General features: G+C 36.1%; 1 protein-coding gene across 4 annotated transcripts in view; it reads right to left on the bottom strand.

Annotated features, from left to right (window-relative positions):
• The window catches only part of KHDRBS2 (KH RNA binding domain containing, signal transduction associated 2), a 427,487-nt gene that overhangs the window by 8,843 nt on the left and 398,371 nt on the right, over positions 1-20,273 (bottom strand). For all 4 annotated transcript variants that reach the window (XM_042803483.1, XM_042803482.1, XM_042803485.1 and 1 more), the window contains exon 8: positions 11,209-11,267. In XM_042803483.1, coding sequence (XP_042659417.1) covers positions 11,209-11,267 — 59 coding nt within the window. The remainder of the gene's footprint in view (positions 1-11,208; positions 11,268-20,273) is intronic.

The following is a 20,273-nucleotide window of genomic DNA, read 5'->3' as shown; positions in this document are numbered from 1 at the left end:
GGTGTCAAAGACAGTGATTGAAAAGAAATCCTCACAGGCAGATTAATAACTGTGGACCGAGGGTCCAGTTTTTTCAGAAATTTGTTGTTATTGACAATTTGCAACAGCTCTCAGAAGCTGACATTCTTAGCTAAGAAGAAATACTGTATGCTTTGCTTTCAGAAACTAAAAGTATAAGTTATGGCAGCATGATGAAAACATATGAGAGTTTATAGATGAGGGATCTGAGTGTGCTTGGGCATGAAGATTGCTTTGGGTGCTTTAACAAGTGTCATAGAAAATTTTTTTGATAAAAAAAATTTTTTTTATAAGAAAGGTGAAGTCATGGGCACAGCCCTTTTAATTACACTAGACACTTCTTTCAATTTGTTGTATGCTCCCTGTGAATTGATATTTGAAGCTCACTGTTAGGATACATAAATTAATTGTTATTGTCACAGGCAATCAGCACCCTTGGTTTTTGATTGATTGAAATTATATGTTATTATTTTTGCACTGCTTTTTACAATTCAGATTGACTCTTAGTTGCTGTGTTCATTGAGCTATATAAATACTTCCAGTATCTATTACAGATGTTATTGATATATTAGCTGAGACTATCTTTAAAGATTATTGTTTGATCAGTTGCTAGTACACTGAGTAGCACTGATCTACTGCTTAAATCAGAATTTAAGTTAGGTTTTTTTTCTTACCGGAGAGTCAGAGTGAAAAAAAGGTCATAGTATTTTTAACCTGTAAAATTTCTTTCAATGTGGGGTTGCTAAATTGTATCACTTACAGTAGAGAGAGATACATGTGAAGTTGTTTCTGTCTTACTGTTTTACCTATGTAGTATTCAAAGCACAGAAAGATTCATAGTGGTCCATCTACCCCAAAATTCTACCCCAAGCAGTGGCTATCATCACATGCTGAAATGTCTTCTAGTACAAGATTCAAGAAAAGCACATACTCAGAGTACTTTTTTCCTACTCTTCAGTCAGTGTTCTGCAACCTTGTCATGGAATTTTCCAGCATTGAATAAAACTAACAAATGCAAAGAGGGCAACAATATACATAATTAAAATGAAGATCATATTAACAGATGCTTTAAAATGAAAATATACATATTAACAGCATGTGACATGCATATGAGTATGTTATTTCCTGATATTTTTGTGCTTATATTCACTGATTATTTCTTGTAATAATGAAGATCTGATCACTTCTTCTTCCTGGTAACTTATTTAACACCTGATTATTGCTGTGCTGTGTTTCTGTGGCAGGGTTTTTGGTAGCAGGTGAGGGGGCTATAGCAGTGGCCCCTGTGAGAAACTTCTCAAAGTTCCCCCAGCTCCAAGTCGGACCCGCCTCTGGCCAGGGCCGAGCCAATGACCAAGGGTGGCTGAGCCTCTGCGATAACGTATTTAAGAAGGGGAACCTGAGAGGGGGTTGAGATTTGTAAGGAGGAGTTATGGGAAGGACACCTATGTGAAAACCGAGGTCAGCAGAAGGAAGGAGAAGGAATGGGGGGGAGGCGCGCCGGAGTAAAGAGCCCCCCATTTATCCTGTGGTGAGGTGGCAGGGCTGCCCCCCCAACACCCATGGAGGTCCATGGTGGAGCAGAGGCCCTGAAGCCTGTGGAGGAGCCCAACCTGGAGAAGGCAACTATGCTTAAAGGAAGCCGGGACTCTGAAGGAAGCAGAAGCCCTTGCTGTTGTGGTTTGGCGCTGGGAGGACTGCAACACAGGGGGGATGACCCACGCTGGATCAGCATGGGAACGGCTGCGTCCCATGGGAAGAACTCATGCCAGAGAAGGTTCATGGAGGACTGTTTCCAGTGAAAGGGGAATCACATGGAGCAAGGGAAGACTGTGTGGAGTTCATCCCCATTCCTGAGGAGGAGGAAGTAGCAAACTGCCTGTAACCCCCATCCCCTGCCCCCCACGCCACTGGGGGAGGAGGTGGAGAGATCAGGAGCAGAGCTGAGCCTGGGAAGAAGAGAGGGGTGGGAGGAGGTGTTTTTTGGATGTGGTGGCATTTCTCACTGTCCCACCTTGTCTGTTAAGCGTTGTCTTTGTTAGGGCTATTAGAAATGCAGAAGTTGCTTTTAATTCAGAATAAAATAATTTTCTTTCCTATGAGGAAGAAAATCTCTACCTTCTTTGCAAGGTCATTATACTGCATACGTTTGGAGAGAGCACACTGCACTAGAGAAGGAGCGTAAGTGCAATTCAGGAATTGTGATTACTAGCTCTACTCATTGTTTGCTCAGTGACCTTGGATAATTGTTTAATATTTTCTGGTATGAATTCCTCACTGGTAAAATGAGACAGGAATACCTATGTCCCTGAGGTGTTCTGAGATGTAATTAATTGTCTGAGCAGTAAGAGAAAAGTGTTATTGATGTGATGAGCAGAAGACCTTATAGAAACCAGACATTTAACTTTAAAATGAGAACAATGAAAATTAGAATTATTTTATTTTGATAATTCAATTTGTGCTGTCTTTCTAGTAAGCCTCCAAACTTCTCCCTCCATGAAAAGGTGGGTGGAGATAAACTACTAAGCAATGGTTGGCAACTTTGTCCTACACAAGCTAATGACTAAAGTTCGACTAACATTGACAAATTCAGAATTTCACCCCATAAATCCACACAGAAAAGACAACTGCACTTTTCTCATGTCGTAATCGGACAAGTATGTATTATTTTACATAAAAACTCAAGAACGGGTTTTGTTGTTTTTTTTTTTTTTTTTTTTTAAGGAGAGTACATGCTTAATTTTTCACTCTTCTGTTCTCTTGCTTATCTGCAAAGCCTGAAACATACACAGGATTTTATGACTTGATATCTATGCATTTTATAATTCTGTGAGAGGAACAGTTGAAGCAGCTATCTTTCAAATCACAAATGGTAACATTCTTATTTGAAATGTGGAATCTTGTCAGAAGACAAAAAATATTTTCAAAACACAGGCTCAAAACCACTATGCTTACTTACATCATGCTGAATACCACTTATTTTACTAAACCTACTGCACATGCAATATATATGACTTAAAAACTAGAAAAGCTGGGAAAAACCTGTATTTTAATAGTCTACTTTTTGAACTTAGTTGTAACTGTTTTAAAAAACTACTGTCCTTATGCTTGACAGTACATTCTCTTCAGGAGGGCTAACAGATTAGACTGCATGGGTACGCCAAATCTGCTTTAGTATTGTGAGCTGCCCTGGCTTAAACTGGTAGTGGAGAACCACAGAAATCCTCCAGCTTACTTAGCACTGGAGCAGATGAGGATTGCACATAGGAGTACTCTCTCTGGCGGTTAAGTAATGTAGAAAGAGGAGCAGTAATAACTACCGAAGAAAATAATTTTTTACAAGAGTTCAGCCACTTTTGCACGGAACATCTGCCTCAGACAGGAAAGGAGCAACATCAGAGTGCACAGATAGCTAGTTTAGGAAACTGCAACACAGGGAGGAGACTGACTATTATCATTGTTGCTGTGGAGCGAGTGTGAATGTGATAGAGTGGAGGGAGTTTTATTTTTTCTTATTTTCAGTAAAAGTTAGTTTTTTATTCCTTTATGGCAATACATCATGATATGTGCAGTGATATACTGTGTCTGGAATTATATAGATGGTCAGCACTACATGCACATCAGCATTACAGGACTTTTGTCTTACATTCTCCAACTCTGAATTTCCCCTGGCGAAAATCAGTGAAATTACTATTTCATTTACTATCTATGAAAGTTTTGCATGATTTACTTATTCTGGCATAGAAAATGATTTTTAATTCAGGAGTAATAGAGAAGCATAAGTTGCTATAAATTAAAAGCAGTCTCTTTCTTGTACTACATGTGGATTTTTTTTTAAGTGCTGTAGCATAATAACTGAAGTACAAAAGTTTTAGGATATACAGTCAGTTAAAAAAATGTGACAGGTTTAAATGTGGAGCTTTCTAAAGAATTGTAGTCTAATTAAAACACCAATTTAACAGGACAGCAATAACTTTAGTATGATCTCCACAGCAGCTGTCATAGCTGAGTTCAAACTGTGCTCCTTTTCCTGCAGACTTTCAAAATCATGCTCTTATGAAAATCATAAATCTCTTCTGAGGGAATGAATACTATTTGGGAGACAGATAAGGTGGTTCCTCCAGTCAAAGAATTGATAAAATTTTGCAGAAAATCAAGGAAATGCTTTTGACAGTTCATACTGTCCCACAGAGTAGGAACTGGATCTCTGATACCCTAATAAGTATAGGAATGACTGAAATAGAAGATTAAAGGAGGTCGATTTATTTGTCATATCTTCTGTCCATATGCAGTAGAAGTCTCTAAAGACTGCTGTTTCTGGCAGAAGAAAAATAGAACGCTGTACAGGAAGACTCAGGAGCACTTCTGAGTTCCCAGGGCTGGCTGTACACCTGCCTCATGCTCAAGGAGAGACCAGATGCCTCTGTCATCCCAAAATAAAGGTGGTCATATAGGCCCATGGCACACCTGGCATTTTTGGGACAGAACCATGGCACATGTAGCAAGGTCATCAGCCTGGATAGCTATGGAAGCATCAGGACTCAGGTGCTATATCAACATTAGCACAAAGTGCTTACAAATAGGAATGATCTGCAGAGTGAAACAGCTGATGCTGAGGACCTGATGTTCAGACCATATGGCTTCTAGAGATTTTTTCCATTTCAGACTGGCCCTAATTTAAGCCTTTGAACTGAATTCTCATAAACAGTTGGGAATGCATTTTCTGGTTTAGTTTCAAACTAAAAATCTTGTACTTTGAGCCCACTCAGGGATGTGAAAAGATGAGTGATAAATGGAAACAACTGGGAAATCTGCTTCAAAAGAGCACTCCTGGTCCTATTCTAGCGTACAAGCACCCAGCAAGCACTAACCTGCCTGCCATGTGCTCTGTCAAGACACAGAAGAAAAACTCCATCATGCTGGCACAAGCTGTGTCCTCTTGCCTCTGACATGCCTAATCAACGTCAAGATGCTCCAAGACTTAGAAACCAAAGAAAGTTTTCTTTGGTATGTTGCCAGTGATATTTTCTATCAGATACCAAATGTATATGCTCAGATGATATCAGTGAACAATCAGTGCACATTAGTAAGGCTTTATTAATTAGTGTTAGTAAATATCTTGCCTGCATTCACAAGCTATGTGAAGTCAAACACTATAATGAGAATTAGATCTATGTCTCTTACATCTGTGTATCAGTCATTATCTTATTTGAGCACTTAATTTCCTACATTTTAATATTTAAATGAGACTAGACTAGAAAAAAATAGGGTAAGAAACCCTTAGCTCCCTGAGCATAATGAATACTAGGACCAATGGCCTACAATACCTAAATTATTATTAAAATTAAGGCTGGAACTTGGACTTGACAGTTGAACAAACCTCTTATCTTCACCTGCAGAGTAATTGCTAAGCAGTGCTTCTTAAAAATTTGAAAATATTTTTCTGTATACATTGAAGCATGGCTTCAACTCCTTTGTCACTATCATAGATTAATCAATACAGGGTTTATTTCACACTAGGATGGTAGTTAATTGAGTTTCTCCATTAAATGAGCATGCTTACATCTTGTAATGAATCAAAGAATCAGAATGGTTTGGGTTGGAAGGGGCCTTAAAGATCATCTAGTTCCAACCCTCCCACCATGGGCAGGGACACCTTCCACTAGATCAGGTTGCTCAAAGGCCCGTCCAACTTGGTCTTCAACATTTCCAGGGAGGGGGCAACCACAATTTCTCTGGGCAATCTTTTTCAGAATTTATGTCTCCTAAGGTAATATATCTTCAATCAACCTATTTATCAGACTTCCTGAACTTTGAACCCTCCATACACTCTTTCCTCCCCAAATTTCATCATAATATATTTATTTTTAATTTTACTTTTTCAGCAGAAACTATTATTATTATTCTAAAAAAAAAATATTACTAGATAATATGGTCTTCAGGACAAACACAAAATTAAAAAGGTAATGAAAAAGTAGTTGAACATTGCTGTACATTTTTAGTTGTTAACCCTATAAAACCTTATAAAGTATTTGTTGATAAAATGCTGTCTGTGTAGAGCATTACTTAGTAAACTAATAGTCAACTGCAAAGCTCTCATATTGAGTGATTGGCAGGGAATTATTTGTGACATAGTCAGTTAAATCATTGTGGCAGCATTTTACAACTTAAATGATGTCTTACATTAAAAGGAATTATACCAAACAGTTACACTATCCAATTTTAATTAAAGATGGAATTATCCTAAAATCAAATACCAGTTGCTTACAAGCAAGCACTTAATGCTAAACTGGAGTAGAATAAGCACTACAAAATGTGGTAATTAGAGAAAATGTGCCTATTTGAAATTTTTTGGTGAAGATAGAACACATTTAAATAATGTCTCCTTGCTGCAATAGCAGCATATGCAATAAACAGCCTTGCAAGCTTTTCCTAAATAGCAGCAGGAATGTGAGTGGAGTTCACTTGTATCTTCCTTCTTTGTGTAGGAGACAAGGTACAGATTAACCTTCCTAACTCTTGCCTAAGACCTTTGGCAGATGGTGTTATTCTAATTAAATTGTGGTGGTTTAGGAGGTTATAGACTTTAACCTTCTTTCACCCTCTACTTAAGGTTTCTACTTTTTTGGCAGTAGCAACAGAAGTCCATGTATACTGGACTCTCAGATACTGCATTTCATGACCTGGCATAAAAACATAAACCACCAGCATTTTCAGGTAATACAAAAGGCAGTATAAGCACCAGGCTGTGAACTATAGCATCTGACAACAGGCACACTCTTACTTTCCTCCATCCGCACTATGGCAGTTTCAGCTTTTGGAAGCAGAGGCAGGACTCTCTTCAACCTTCTGCAGCAGAAACTTGCAGAGCTCATCTGCTAGAGTCCCCAGCCTTTGGAAGAACTAAGACAGAAACAGTATCTGATAAAAAAAAAAACGTTGAGTGCTCTGATCATCACAAAGGAGAAAAAGGATTCAGATGAAACAGCTGTGAGGCAGGTCAGATACAATTAATATTATGAGGTACTGAATGTGCCTTGCTAGCAAGTCATACTATCTCTGTTATCTTTCTAACACAGCACAACACTTGTACTAAGAATGCTGATTCCTCTAAAGATCATGGAAAAGGAGATTGAAATAAGAACGTGAATGGTTTACAAAGGGCTTTTCCTTTACAGTGGTCCTGTGCAGTGAAAGTACATTTGGATTTGGGCATGACATCACATATAGGCAGGAAAGGTTCTTAGTTACCAAATTTTCAGTTGTACATTTCATCCTAATTGATTTAGTAGACAAATAATTAAATTAATGTTTTCACTAGATGCCTCTTCAGATGACAACAGTGCCACAAGGGAAACCATAAAATTAATAAAGTATAATGAGAGCAATGGATATAAACTTTTTGTTCATAAATTAATCCAATTTCATGCCTTCTGTTTTAAAACATAAGTATCATCATCAAGTTAAAATGACACTGCCACCTTAGTTTAGACTCCTAGATTTAAATTCATACATGCAGACATCAAGACCTTCAGTGACATAAGTATCATAAATGTTTACTGAGTTGATTATAAGTGAGGATGCTTTACATTTTTGAAAATGGTACTTTAGGTGACTGGCTTTTTAGTTTTAAAGTGTCTGCTAAAGATATTTCTTTATCATTCACATGAGGAAGACTATAAGGGCTACATCCACAAGAAGTTTTTCAGGAATATGTCCCAAATTTATGTTCCTCAGCCCAGAACAGTGTTCTTCAAAATTCTCTAGCAGTAGTTGCATAATCCTGATCCTATAAAAAACTGTAGGAATCTTATAATTCCTTAGTAGAGTATTTCCAGGTGCCTGGAGGCTGCTGCAGGGAATGCTTTGAAGTGTCTCTACTTTGATCCTTCCGAGAGACTGGGTGGCAAGCATATCAAATCACAATAGAGTTTAAGTGTCTAACTGAATAAGAGGGTTCTGTGCTATGAATTTTCATTCATGGAATATCACTAAGTCATGGGAAATATTGGGATTTTACATATATCCCTCTCAGCTGACTTTGATATTGTTTTGGGAGATTCCTTGGTTCGATTCGGAGGGGATCGAATTGTCAGGAACCTTCACATCAGAAATAGAACAAGGAGTCAGGACAGATAATTCAAGTTGTAGATTTTACAGCAGTGAATAGTGTGTAAGAATTCATCTTGCCCAGCCTCAGATAAGTGACTTAGGCCCTTTCCTGTTTAGTTCTCCCTTCCTGAGAATGACATGGTGTTCAGGTGGGCTCTGGTCCGAAGCATCCCTGCTATTTTTGCAACCTTACTGTAAACGACCGATAAATACATAAATTTTAAGAACCTCTGAGGAAATAGTGCCCCCAGTCAGACTTTTCCTCAAGCTCTTTTAACAGAAGCATAGAAAAATTCATGAGACAAAACCCCCCTTCTACTTCTCCAAAGTCCAGACAGAAAGAAAAGTCATAGCAGGCAGATCATATAGGACTGCTATGGTGCTGTATAATACTTATCAAACCACAGAGAGCTCTATATTATAGTTTTTTAAAAATTGTAAGTATGAAGTAGCATTATTATTTGGTGAAATCTACTTCATGAAAAAGAATAAAAGAAAACCTTCTTAGACTTGAGAACTGTCCTCCCTAAAGATAAGTTGGAAGCAGGACGATGCATGGGAGAAAATAAAGAAGTGCCAAGCTAGTCAATTTTGATAATTCAGATACTATTATTCAAAGGGATAAGGGTGAAAAGGCAAGTTGTTAAACAAAACATCTAAAAAACAACAGGACACCAGTTCTGTGTCCATGTACCATTTCTGTGTGTTCTTATTCAGCGTTTGGGGGAATTCTGAATTACAGAAGTGTGCCAGAAAGAATTGTAAAAGAGGGTGGAAGGTAAAACAAGGTGTGAAACTAAACTGGGGTGAAAGAAAGACTGTTGATTTCTGCAGGACAGTGAAAAACGAAGGGACAGCTGATTTTACATAGTGGGATAGATTCAGAAGACTCACAATGAATTACAAAACATTCTGAAAAAGAAGTAGAGAACTGGGAACAGTTCTCTGGAAAGAGAAATAGGGTAAAATTTACATGAGGATTGAGAAGGGGTGTCACCATACTGCTTATTGGCTGGGTGGGAGGCACTGAAAAAGTCAGATACAGAGAGGACATCAGTGTATGTACCAAGAATTCAGAAAGCAAGGAAGTTACGCATACATTCTATAGTTCTGTATACTCAGATTACCTCATCAGATAAATGGTGGTGAATTTGGGATGAAGGCAATTCACACACAGGTTTCCAGAAAACAGAACTATCAAATTTGATAATCTGTTAAAGTAAGTGAACCAACAGGAACACAAATACTCATATATAAATGTGTCTGATTCCAGGAAGTAGAAAAATCATAATTTGGAATATTATTCCATTTCTAAATTTATTCCAGATTACTGGTAGAAACTATTCCAGATCTTTGTATTCAAATGCCAGCTCAGAAAATAGTTTAAGCAAAAAACCAAGTCCACAGTTATCAACCATGTATTTTAAGACAAGTCTAGCAAAGCAAACTCAGGCATCTTGAGTTTATTTCAGCTGCTGAATAGAAAGAAAAAAAGTAGCTTCATGCAGAACATAAATTTAGTCATGATCCCACTCTTTGAACACTTTGTAAGCCTTAGATAATTAGTCCCTTCAAGACCCCTGCTGGGAAAACAAGTAATATTCTTCTAGTTTTACAAAGGAGGGATTGGAGGAAGAGTAACATTACTTTAAATGTCTTCCCAAAACATACAGAGATTTAGCATGGGGGGGTCTAGTTAATAGTTAAACAGTGGGTAATTCTTACTGCTGAGCTCAGACTATGCTTTTCTGCATCGCTCAAAGCCTTAGCAATGCATTTGGAAGGAAAGGTGGAGAGGGGATCTGTAGAGGGGAGGAAACGTCTTTCACTGCAGGTATTAAAAAAGTACATACAAAAAAGAAAAAAGGGGTAACCACACACATTCATATGGATAAGTTGTTACTGTTACTTATTTAGCACTAACAATGTGCTTGACTGCACATTGCATTATCCAAATGTATTGTGAGTACTGATTATACAAAAAATTAAGTTATTTCTGATTATGAATACAATCATTTTGACATCTCAGTAATATCACATGATTTCTGCACTAATAGAAAGGAAAATGCAACTTTGCATTACAGTGACATTTTCTTCACAGCTGCATGAGTAGAATTATTTATTTTAAGCATCAATTCTTAAATAACCTCTTCCTGTAACTTTTACTTGCAGAGTCATTTCCAGCAGTTGTCATTTTCACAATGCTTTGAAAGTCACCATGTAAACCTACAATACTTTATTAGTAGTAGTAAATCAAGCATGACATCTCTGCTGACTATACTAGGGTCAGTCTTTAAGCTGACAACAGTCAGCTGTGCTGTATTATTTCAGTGAAAATGTCAATGTGAGATTTGCTGTGCCATCTGATGGTACAATGTACTGAAAAAATATTGATAGGAAAAGACAGACTAGATTCTAATTAGTTATTGAAACACATCACTAATATCAAACAACAGACTTAGAAAATGGGCTGTACACATTGGAGCAACACTTTATTTTCCTCTCATGGCCTTAGTTCCCATGAAGTAGAACTATTCCAGATTAGACATAGACTCAGTGGGGAGGTGCAAAGGGTACAGTGCTCCCTCTACTTGTAGAGCCTCGTGTGGCATGACATACAAGATACTCCTTTATCTTGGTGCAGTGGGAGATCCCATGGTGGTACAGTACCCTCTCTTTCAACTTTGATAAAGCCTGTATTTCAAAATCTCACATAACTTGCTGGTTGAAGTGATGCATATAACAGTAGCAGATGTGTAGTCTTGTTGGCCCATCAAGCAGACTGAAACTTAACAGTGAAATATATTCAGGCACTAATCAGAAACTTCAGTGTTGCTGTTAAGCTGATCTGTGACTATGATTAATTGGCTTCGTAATTTTGATCAAAATTGATCTGTCCAATTTTCTGGTCCTACTTCAGTAAGTCAAGCTTAGCCCTAAACTTACACAAATCCATTTTGCTTGTTCTTTGTAAAAGCAGAGAAAGAAAGAAAAGTATGTGGAAGTAATTTCTGAGTTGTCAGTGACATATTTTTTCGTTTGATTTCACACTTTTGCTGGAGACAGAATAGACCTTACCGTAGCTGTCATAAGCCTCTTCGCTTGTTCCGTGACCGTAGTCATAATATTCAGGCACACTGTAACAGATTCAGATAGCCATGTCACTATTACCATAGGTAACCAACTCAAAACAAAAACAGAGCACAGAAAATGAAATGTATTTTAACACTTTTAAATGATAGCATAGTCCAGCTAGTTTCAGGGATACTGAGAATTTTAAAAATATGAAGGAAAATGTATCAGTGACAATAACAGCTATTATACAGTACATCATATTTCTTATCTACTGAGCATAGACCAAATTTGGTCCTAAATATGTAAACCTAGGAGATGTGACAAACACTGACAGAAATTCTATTTGCAAAAATAAAGACTGAAAAAAGACCATCCACTCTAATATTCACTGTTGTTAAAATACCAAAAGAGGCGTTATTCTCATTTATCTGTAATTTCAAACATTTATGCAGTATCAAACTCAGCATAGTTTGTTTTCCCCAAAGCTGACTGTATTGTATTGTGTGGAACCTGTAAACTACTCATCTTTACCAAAAGCAGACAGGTTTTCAGTTTTGCACCTGAAGAAGAAAGTGTTTCCACTGCTTGTATAGAGAAACTTGTTTCTCCACAGCCTTCTTCCTTATGCAGTTATCGGACACCCATGAAAGTTTTATACAGTAAACAATAAAATGCATATTGAAAGTAGCGAGGAACAAGGAGTGGAAAATCAGAGTCACAAACCCACCTTTACACACCTTTTTGTTAATCAACAAAAAATATTTGGTCATATTAATATGTTATCAAAAGATTTCAGCTCATAGGTACATCCTGATAATCAGCAATTCCCAGCTGTACCTGGAGTGGACACCCAGAAAATTTGACCTCTAAGACACAATTAAATGGGAATGGAATTGTTCATATTTTTGCTTGATTGCTATTATTATTTACAGTTTCCACTGTTTTTTTGGTACCCGGTACCAAATTCAAGATCAGACTACTACAGTTATCAGGTACCAGGTAGACATAACAAGCATCAGTAACTACCCAGAAAAACTTACAAACTCCTTGAATTCTACTATATTGTATTTCTTCCATCTGCAGCAAACCAAACAGAAAAATGTAACACCCTATTTTTAACTTTATGTTGTTATCACTTTTGCTTCTTTTTCCTTGGTCACTGTGTGAGATAGACTTCCAAAATGAGCAGAAGCAGGCAATATTGCATTAGGTATAACATTACTGCTCAGGCAATTTTCCCAATTGGATTACTGTTTTAAAAATATTAGTTTATGCTTGAAAGAGAAGCTTAGTTGACAGTGGAATGTAAATAAAAATATTTAATAAATGCAATAGAGACAAACAAGTAATCTGTAACAATTATTTTTTTAAACTAAATTTGACTTCTTTGTTCACAATCTGTCTGTAATCAGATTTTGAATTTCTCAGATTTAATAGCTATTCATAACTATTCTTGGAATAATTTCTGGGAATAATTCATGTGCTGTATTTCACTTGAGAGCACTGATTGTGGGCATTTGACAACTGACAGTCAAGATGTTTTGATTTGGGACATTTCATCTCCTGACTGTCTAGGCACAGCTCTCATCATAGTAATTTTTCAGGTACAAATATCTGCAGGGTTTTTTTTTAACTGAAAATGCAACTATAATTGTTGTGTATTAATTTAGTAGTTTAACCAGAAGTCACTCATGTGAGTGGATAGTACATTGACGTCAGTATCTCAGACAGATGAAATCCATTTGCTAAAGTAGTTGCAGAAAGTGGACATACAAGTGACATGAATGAAAATGAAGTTAATACTTCTAAAGATTTTTTCCAAGGCCAGCAGAGCTCTACAGGACATAATCATGGCAGAGCATTACCTTCCAGGATAATGGGAGCCATCCAATCACTTGATAATTAATTATCTAAATATATATACCCTCTGATTGAAGTGGAGCAAGAAACAAACAGGAGGAATACATTTTTTATTTGTTGAACATACTAAGCATTCTGTACTATTTTGCAGTGATTCTAGTAGCCAGATAAATAAAATGACAGGATTATGTAAGGTGAACTAGAGCACTGCCAGCATCAGAGTTAAATCATGTATCTAGTCATATCTACAGAGCTCATGGTTTAGACCTAAGAAATTACTTGAAATGTTCAGAACAGACAACATACCACCCAGATCTGGCAGACAGCTGTATGAAAAATCTCATGTAATACAATTTAAGCAGTAGCATTTTGGCATGCTGCCTGTTTTTCTGAGTAGAGGAGGATGTTGGACTACTGAGTGGAGCTACAGAAGGAACCCCAGAACTCTCGTCTTATGTCAGCAGATAAAATGCTAATATTTCTTCCTCATACATTTTACAAATCAAAGAGGCTGAATCAAAAGGTCAGCTTTAAAAGGACTGCATTTGGAACCCAACCTAAAGGCCAATAAGTTATGAACAGCAGTTCTGTGTCCAGTGGTCACTGAGTAGGGCCTTGAGCTATTATCATCAACGTAGCACCCAGCAAAACACAAGACTTGCAAGAGCAGGTAAAAATTCATTGCTACTTTATTGTTGTATTTTTTTTATTAGAGAAAAAACAAACAATCATACAGACAATAGGGATGTGAGATAAAAATCCTGCACAGTAAACATTCCGAACTGAAATACATTATGAACAGAACACAAAGTTAATACACAAACCATTAAAATAAGAAACAAGCTGTATTGCAACTGTAGAAAGGAAGTGATTTCTTACAATATACTGCATATTTGATGTCTGTGAACACAATACTTAACACATTTCTGAAAACACATCATTCATAGCACAATATAAGATTGTGGTCTAAGTATTCCAACTTTATTTCCCTGAATAATATACATTTTTCATAGAGTTCAGCCAAAATAGTATTTCATATTCCTTGCCAACTCATATTAGAAAGTCTTTAGAACAATACCTAAGTGAAGAAAATGTATTTCTTAGTATGAATTACCTGATTTAAACTCACATTTTGAGCCAGACTGTTTATCCATTAGTCTGATCTATTTTAAAACTTTCTGAATATACACTATAACCTACTACATGCATTTATTTGTTGACGTTTTCCTCTGGTTTTTAGTAAAGTGAACAATGAATGCTGTTTATAAAAAATGGGTGCAGCTTTACATACATAAGGTCTTTTTTTTAATTGCTGAACTACAAAGAGATGTAGTTCATTCGCATTTTGCCCAACTGTGGAAGGAAACAATCAGCAAATGCATTCAGTATAAATAAAACTTATTTATATAATTTTAAAGTTCTCAGACTGTTCCTGGGAAATACAGTGATCATGAGCTCTAGAAATCTCAGTCTCTCTTGACAGTATTAATTGGAAACATGACACCATTATTGGTCAGTATCATTCATTATTTTTAAGCAACATGTGTAATTTACTTAAGAACATGCACCCATCTGAAAGCAGGATGCAATACATTTTATGAAGACGATAAGATTAACTCATTACCAACTTCTCAGATTTTACTCCTAAATTTTCAAACCATTACAATATACTTTAACAGCAGACTTCTGAAACATAGAGGTCTTGATGTGTCATGACTTAGACTTTAATAACCTTCTACATGTACCTCTTATGGAAGAATTGATATACATGAAACTATGAATCTTACAAGTGGTTTTATTATTTTTATATCTCAAATGGCTTGCAATCTGAGAAGCTCTGATGCAATTTTCCTCTATCTATCTGAAACTTTTGCAAGAAAGATGCATGATTCTGCCCTCATTCCTGTTCTCTGGGCAAGAGGATTAATAATATACATACTGTTAATCTTCATAATTATAACCTATTTACGCTTATTTTTAACATAACTTTTAGTTTCGGTTAATGCTTTTGAACCTGTTACATTTACAGATTTGAGATCAAAGTTTCCATTAACTTGTAATGTCTTCTTTTCATAAAGATAAAGACAGGTCATTTCCAAAAAAAACCCCACAAAAGATGTTCTTTATTTGAGAGATAAGGGCCCCCTGAGGTGCTTTCCAACCTGAATTATCTGGTGCTCCTATGATATGAGAAAGGTTCAAACACAGAGATTCTGTATCTAAACAGCAACCTTAAAAGCCAGCAGAGGATTATAACCTCTTGTTAACTGGTAGTTTTTCAAATTGACATTAGCTAAGCAAAAATGAATTCCAGTTTGACTGTGTCAACACTCATGGGAAACCACACAGCTTGTTATCCAAAAGGCTGTAGAGAATGGTGCTTTAAGGTGTTTTAAGCAGAGAACTGCAAACAAAAGAGTTAAAATTGAAGCCACAAAACCCTGACTCTTGGGTCAACAAGCCACTTGGGGGAAGGCTGATGTTTACCACTCAGAGATCAATGGTGTTATGTATAGGAAATCATGACATTAATGAATAGACTGCATTAGCCTTTGACCAATCTCTTCGTGCACCTGCAGGAAGCTGCTGGCAAGAGACCCTGGGTTAGCAACGTTACCATCTGGTTCCCTGGCTGTGCTCACAGCTTCTGTAATGTAAGGCAGCAGAACATTGCAAGAACTGAAGAACTTGAGTACTTCTTGTTCCCTCATGTTTTTGGGGTATTTTTGTTCTTCCTTTCTCTCTTTTTGTTCTTTGCTTTTACTTGCTAAGAGAAGCATCTAACATTTTATTTTCTAATTGTGGAGCACAAAATGTGGTAAAGCCAAAGGTGAAAGTACAAGAAAGAGTTAATCTGCTTTAAACAGTGCTAACACTTAAAACCATATAGGTGTGTTCTCTAGTCAGTCTAAGATCCTAAGAAACTGAAAGCCTTTGGTTAAGACCTGTTGAGCTAGATTTAACAGATTTTTTTTTTTTATTTTTCTGTAAAGACATTATCTTTTATTTTTTTTTTTCTTTCTTAATGGTTGTACTTTTTTACTGGAAGAGTATATTCTAGAATATTATAGGAATCTTTCATTGGGAAATGTTTGAGAAAGAGTTAGTCAATTTAGAAAAGAAGCTTTTGATCAACCTTGGAGTTATAACTCATCCATTAGATAGGAATCAGGCTTCTGTGAAATAATTGAATTGGTCCAAACTAGGATTCAGCTGATGCCAGTGAAGTTCCACAGTTCAGATGCACAATAAAATAGGTGAAAAACTTCCATGCTAGTAAAAATAACTCTTGAGAGACCTCCATCATTGTGCTGTGGCACTCAGTGTGAGAGTGAACCAGTATTGTGTTTCAGGATTGGCAGTCTTTGAATAAGGTTTCCCAGGCTTTGTCACCTCGCATTCAGCTTCATACTTTAGACAGATACAGATAAACGAAGCTTTATCACTCCTTACAGATATATCCCAGTCTGAGTTAGCTTCAGAAAACATATTCTTGAGTCAAGCTAACACCCAGGATAATTCACAGGAATCCCTAGAGGTGGGATCCAATATTTTAGACAACTCATTCTTTTTCACTTCCTCAAACGTATCCTTTGAGGTCTTGCTCTCCTATTTCCCATTATCTCCCTCTTTCTCTATATCATTTCTGTTGAGTAATCCTTGGAGTTTACAACTTTCAACATCAATAATTGATACAATCAAATACTCAGCTCCTTTGCTAACAGGATCCTGGCTAATGTTATTGCAGTTGTTTTATGTAAGACTGCATTTGTAATGCTTCTCCCTCCTACACAAGGGAGCGAGCCAGCAGGATTTAACACATAGTTGACCATGAAAGAAAAGCTATTTACACAAAGTTATGTGCTTCTGCTTCAAAGACAGGTAAGCAAGATTTGCATTCACATGAATTGCAATATTTGCAATTTTAATAAAATATTTCATAATATAAATGTGTGAATAAAGAAATAATCCTGCTAGGAATCTGAAACTTTCTGGAACATCTCTGTTTAACCGAGCATTATACTTATAAGGAAGATGACAAGTCTTTTGAAAAAAGGATCTTCCTGTAGGATTCATCCTTAAATCACAAATACAGTCCTTTACTGAATAGATCTTTAGAGCTAATGGAATAATATGGTGAAAATTTTAGTGGATAAAGTCTCTTTTTTCAAAAGCTCAAGTTTGATTGTATCAAAATAGTTTTAATAGAGAAGAATGTCTCCATTACAATACTCTTGGAATTTATTTAGCAGCTTACAACATGCCTGAAGTTAAACTAGATCTCATCTATATCCAGCATTTTCCTATGTTTGCTTCCATGCTACTGCAAATCTGAATTAAAAAATAAAATAAATAATGAAGCCAGTAGAGTTATACAAGCATAGGAGTGGAGAGCCATCATGATTACAAGACGACTTTGGGTTCTGAACTTTTTGCAAGATCTGAAGTAAAAAGCAATCTGTCAATTATCTGCTACACCTACAGACACAGGGGGATTTCTGTTCAAATATTCTCCATTATGCTGTACTTTTTTCACAGACACAGAATACAACAGAGTATTTCAGAAAATAATATGAAATGTCTGCAGACACAGTATTTGCAAAGGGAACGAAGCAGAATTTTAGGAATCCTACCTAGTTTTAGAGAGAAAACTTTTTTCTACTTCAGAGTAATGAAATTTTATTCCATTTTGCTCATTGAATCAAATAAATGAGAAGTGGCATTTGAAAACAGTTTCTGATGATGAATGCTGTAAGTGGATTGCTGTGAAGATACATAAAATGTCATATTCTAGGCTTCCTGGCTTGATTGATTTCAACAGGTTGCAAATAAAATACAGGGAAATCTTTATTTATGAACAGGTGGATATAAGCACAAAGCCAAAATGAAATATGACAAAATATAAATACAATGCATACTGGTTAAAAAGTGAGAGAGTGCACGGTAGAAAAAATAATAATGAATATCCCATTTTACAAAGAAGTGTAACCACTCTACCTATTGCAGCTTGGATTATGTTTATGTGTCTCTATATTTTACTACATAGTAATATTTTGATAGTGAGAGGGAAATGAATAAACCTCTGATCATATCACCAAAAGATTTAACCATGGGATAAGCTCCTAAATAAATTAATGATTATTAATTTTTAAACTTAGTTTAAAATTAAACTGAAAAAACATTTTAAATGAAGGACAAAAATATTTCATTTAACTGTAGATAGTTCTCTCCACAAATAGTTTGCAGGAAGCTTTTACAAAGAAAGTAGACTAAAAAAGTGGGACTGACTGATTAAATAAATGTATTTGATCAGTGCTTTAAGCATTTACTAGTCTCATTCTACATTAAGGAAGATCATTGACCTCTCTGTGTTTTCCTTCTGAATGTATCAGAACATATGAATCTGAGAAATGCTTTTTACTAAAGCTCCTTAGCAAGACATTTAGAAAGAGGAGATGTGAATATGATTCTGAGTTGCTCAATGGCAACTCTAAGTCTTTGTCTTAAGAGTGTTCAGAAATATTTGCTCCCTAATTCTTTGTATTCAATTAAACAGCTAAAGATCTTACTTTTACCCTAAGCATTTCTGCCATCTTTTGCTTGGAAACCCCTCCACAGCATTATAGCTGGGAATTCAATTGGAGAGAGAGTAGATATTTGGACACCTCAGGGAACACTGAACTACACAAGTGGTATGTACAAACACATTAGAACCATTGGCAAGAGATAGGAACTTACTAGAAGTTTGCTAGGTTTCTCCCCCTGCCTGAAATGTCTACCAACAGGTAAGGAAACTCATAGCTGTCATTTGAAGAATGAATCCAGAAACAGGGATCAGAATTTATCTGCTGTACAACAGCCATTTGTTACTGGCAATGGTTTTCTCAAGTAACAGTTCTAATTAGATTTTGAGAAGTCTTCAAATCAAGTTTTCCTTCAAAAGTTATCAAAAAAGGTTTTGCACAAAATGTAATATGAGAGTCATGTCTGTTATGCAGGTAGAAGCTTTTCAGGAATTTTGACTCAAAGACCTTTGAAGAATGCATAAGCTTTTCAGTTATACAACTCTAGCATATCAAAGTGCTGATCAGCTACTTGGATTTCTAGACTTTACAGTGATGCTAAAGAAATAATGCTGTTGTATCACTTACAAGGACAAAGGTAGCCTCTAAACTGGGTGGTTCCAAGGCATCCATCATACCAGTAAAAGCTATGAGCAATCTAAATGCTGCTGCTATCTGTCCCTTAGATCCACATCAGAAAGTTTTTAGCAGTTCATTCTTGTAGAATTGTGGCATATTTATTTATTCTTCTCATGACTACAGATGTCAGTGAGAAGACTGACAAAACAAGTTTCGTGTTGTAACTTTTACTATTGTTGCATGCACCCTGGCACTGTTGTAAGAAGTATAAGTCAATACTTGAAACTAAAAGGAGCATCTAAGATAATTTATGCTTTACATGAGTTGGCCATGATATTCATATTATCTGTATTGCCAAATAAAATTAGTATCACTCTTCAGTCTCTTGATATTTTTGTATCTAAGATTTTTTCCTCCTAATGAATTTTGCCCATTTTCAGCATAAGGAGACAGTCTAAACGAGAAAGTTCATCCAGTGCTGCAGTGTATTGTATTATGCGATGTATTACAGTCTACAGTTTGTGTACATTTGTTTATCGAGATGAAAATTCTACATGTGAAAAATTAAGATCTAATATATTTATTATGAGATCATCTTGAAGGAATGGACTATAATTATTTATTATAATTTAACACAACATTAAAAACATATGAAAGTCAGTAGCTTACTCTTTTAAAAATACATTTACGTTTTTAGTGCTTGAAACATCAGATTTACTTTAATTGTCCCTGAAAGGATTTCTATCAGTTATAAAAGCCCCACAAATCAAAATGGAGTTTGAAAATGGGGTTATTTTATTTTTACTTGTAATAGAAAAGCTTCCTTAGTCCAATTAGATTATCCTCTGTTGGTATCCTGAAGTAAACATAGTTATGCATGAACAAAAATCAGGAAAAGGTAACAGAAAACAGATCTAGAAGGGACCTTAAGATGTCACCTTGATCACTTCATGTACCTATAAACACACAAATTTATTTACATGATTCTTCACTGAAATTTGTCAAGCACTCTAGTCCTGTGTTACTATTCTTTATTCCCTCCTAATGTTAATACTAAATTTCTGT

Source organism: Tyto alba, unplaced genomic scaffold (assembly GCF_018691265.1).
Source record: "Tyto alba isolate M040663 unplaced genomic scaffold, T.alba_DEE_v4.0 Super-Scaffold_40, whole genome shotgun sequence".
NCBI classification, from domain to species: Eukaryota; Metazoa; Chordata; class Aves; order Strigiformes; family Tytonidae; genus Tyto; species Tyto alba.
This window is presented reverse-complemented; position numbering and strand designations above follow the sequence as displayed.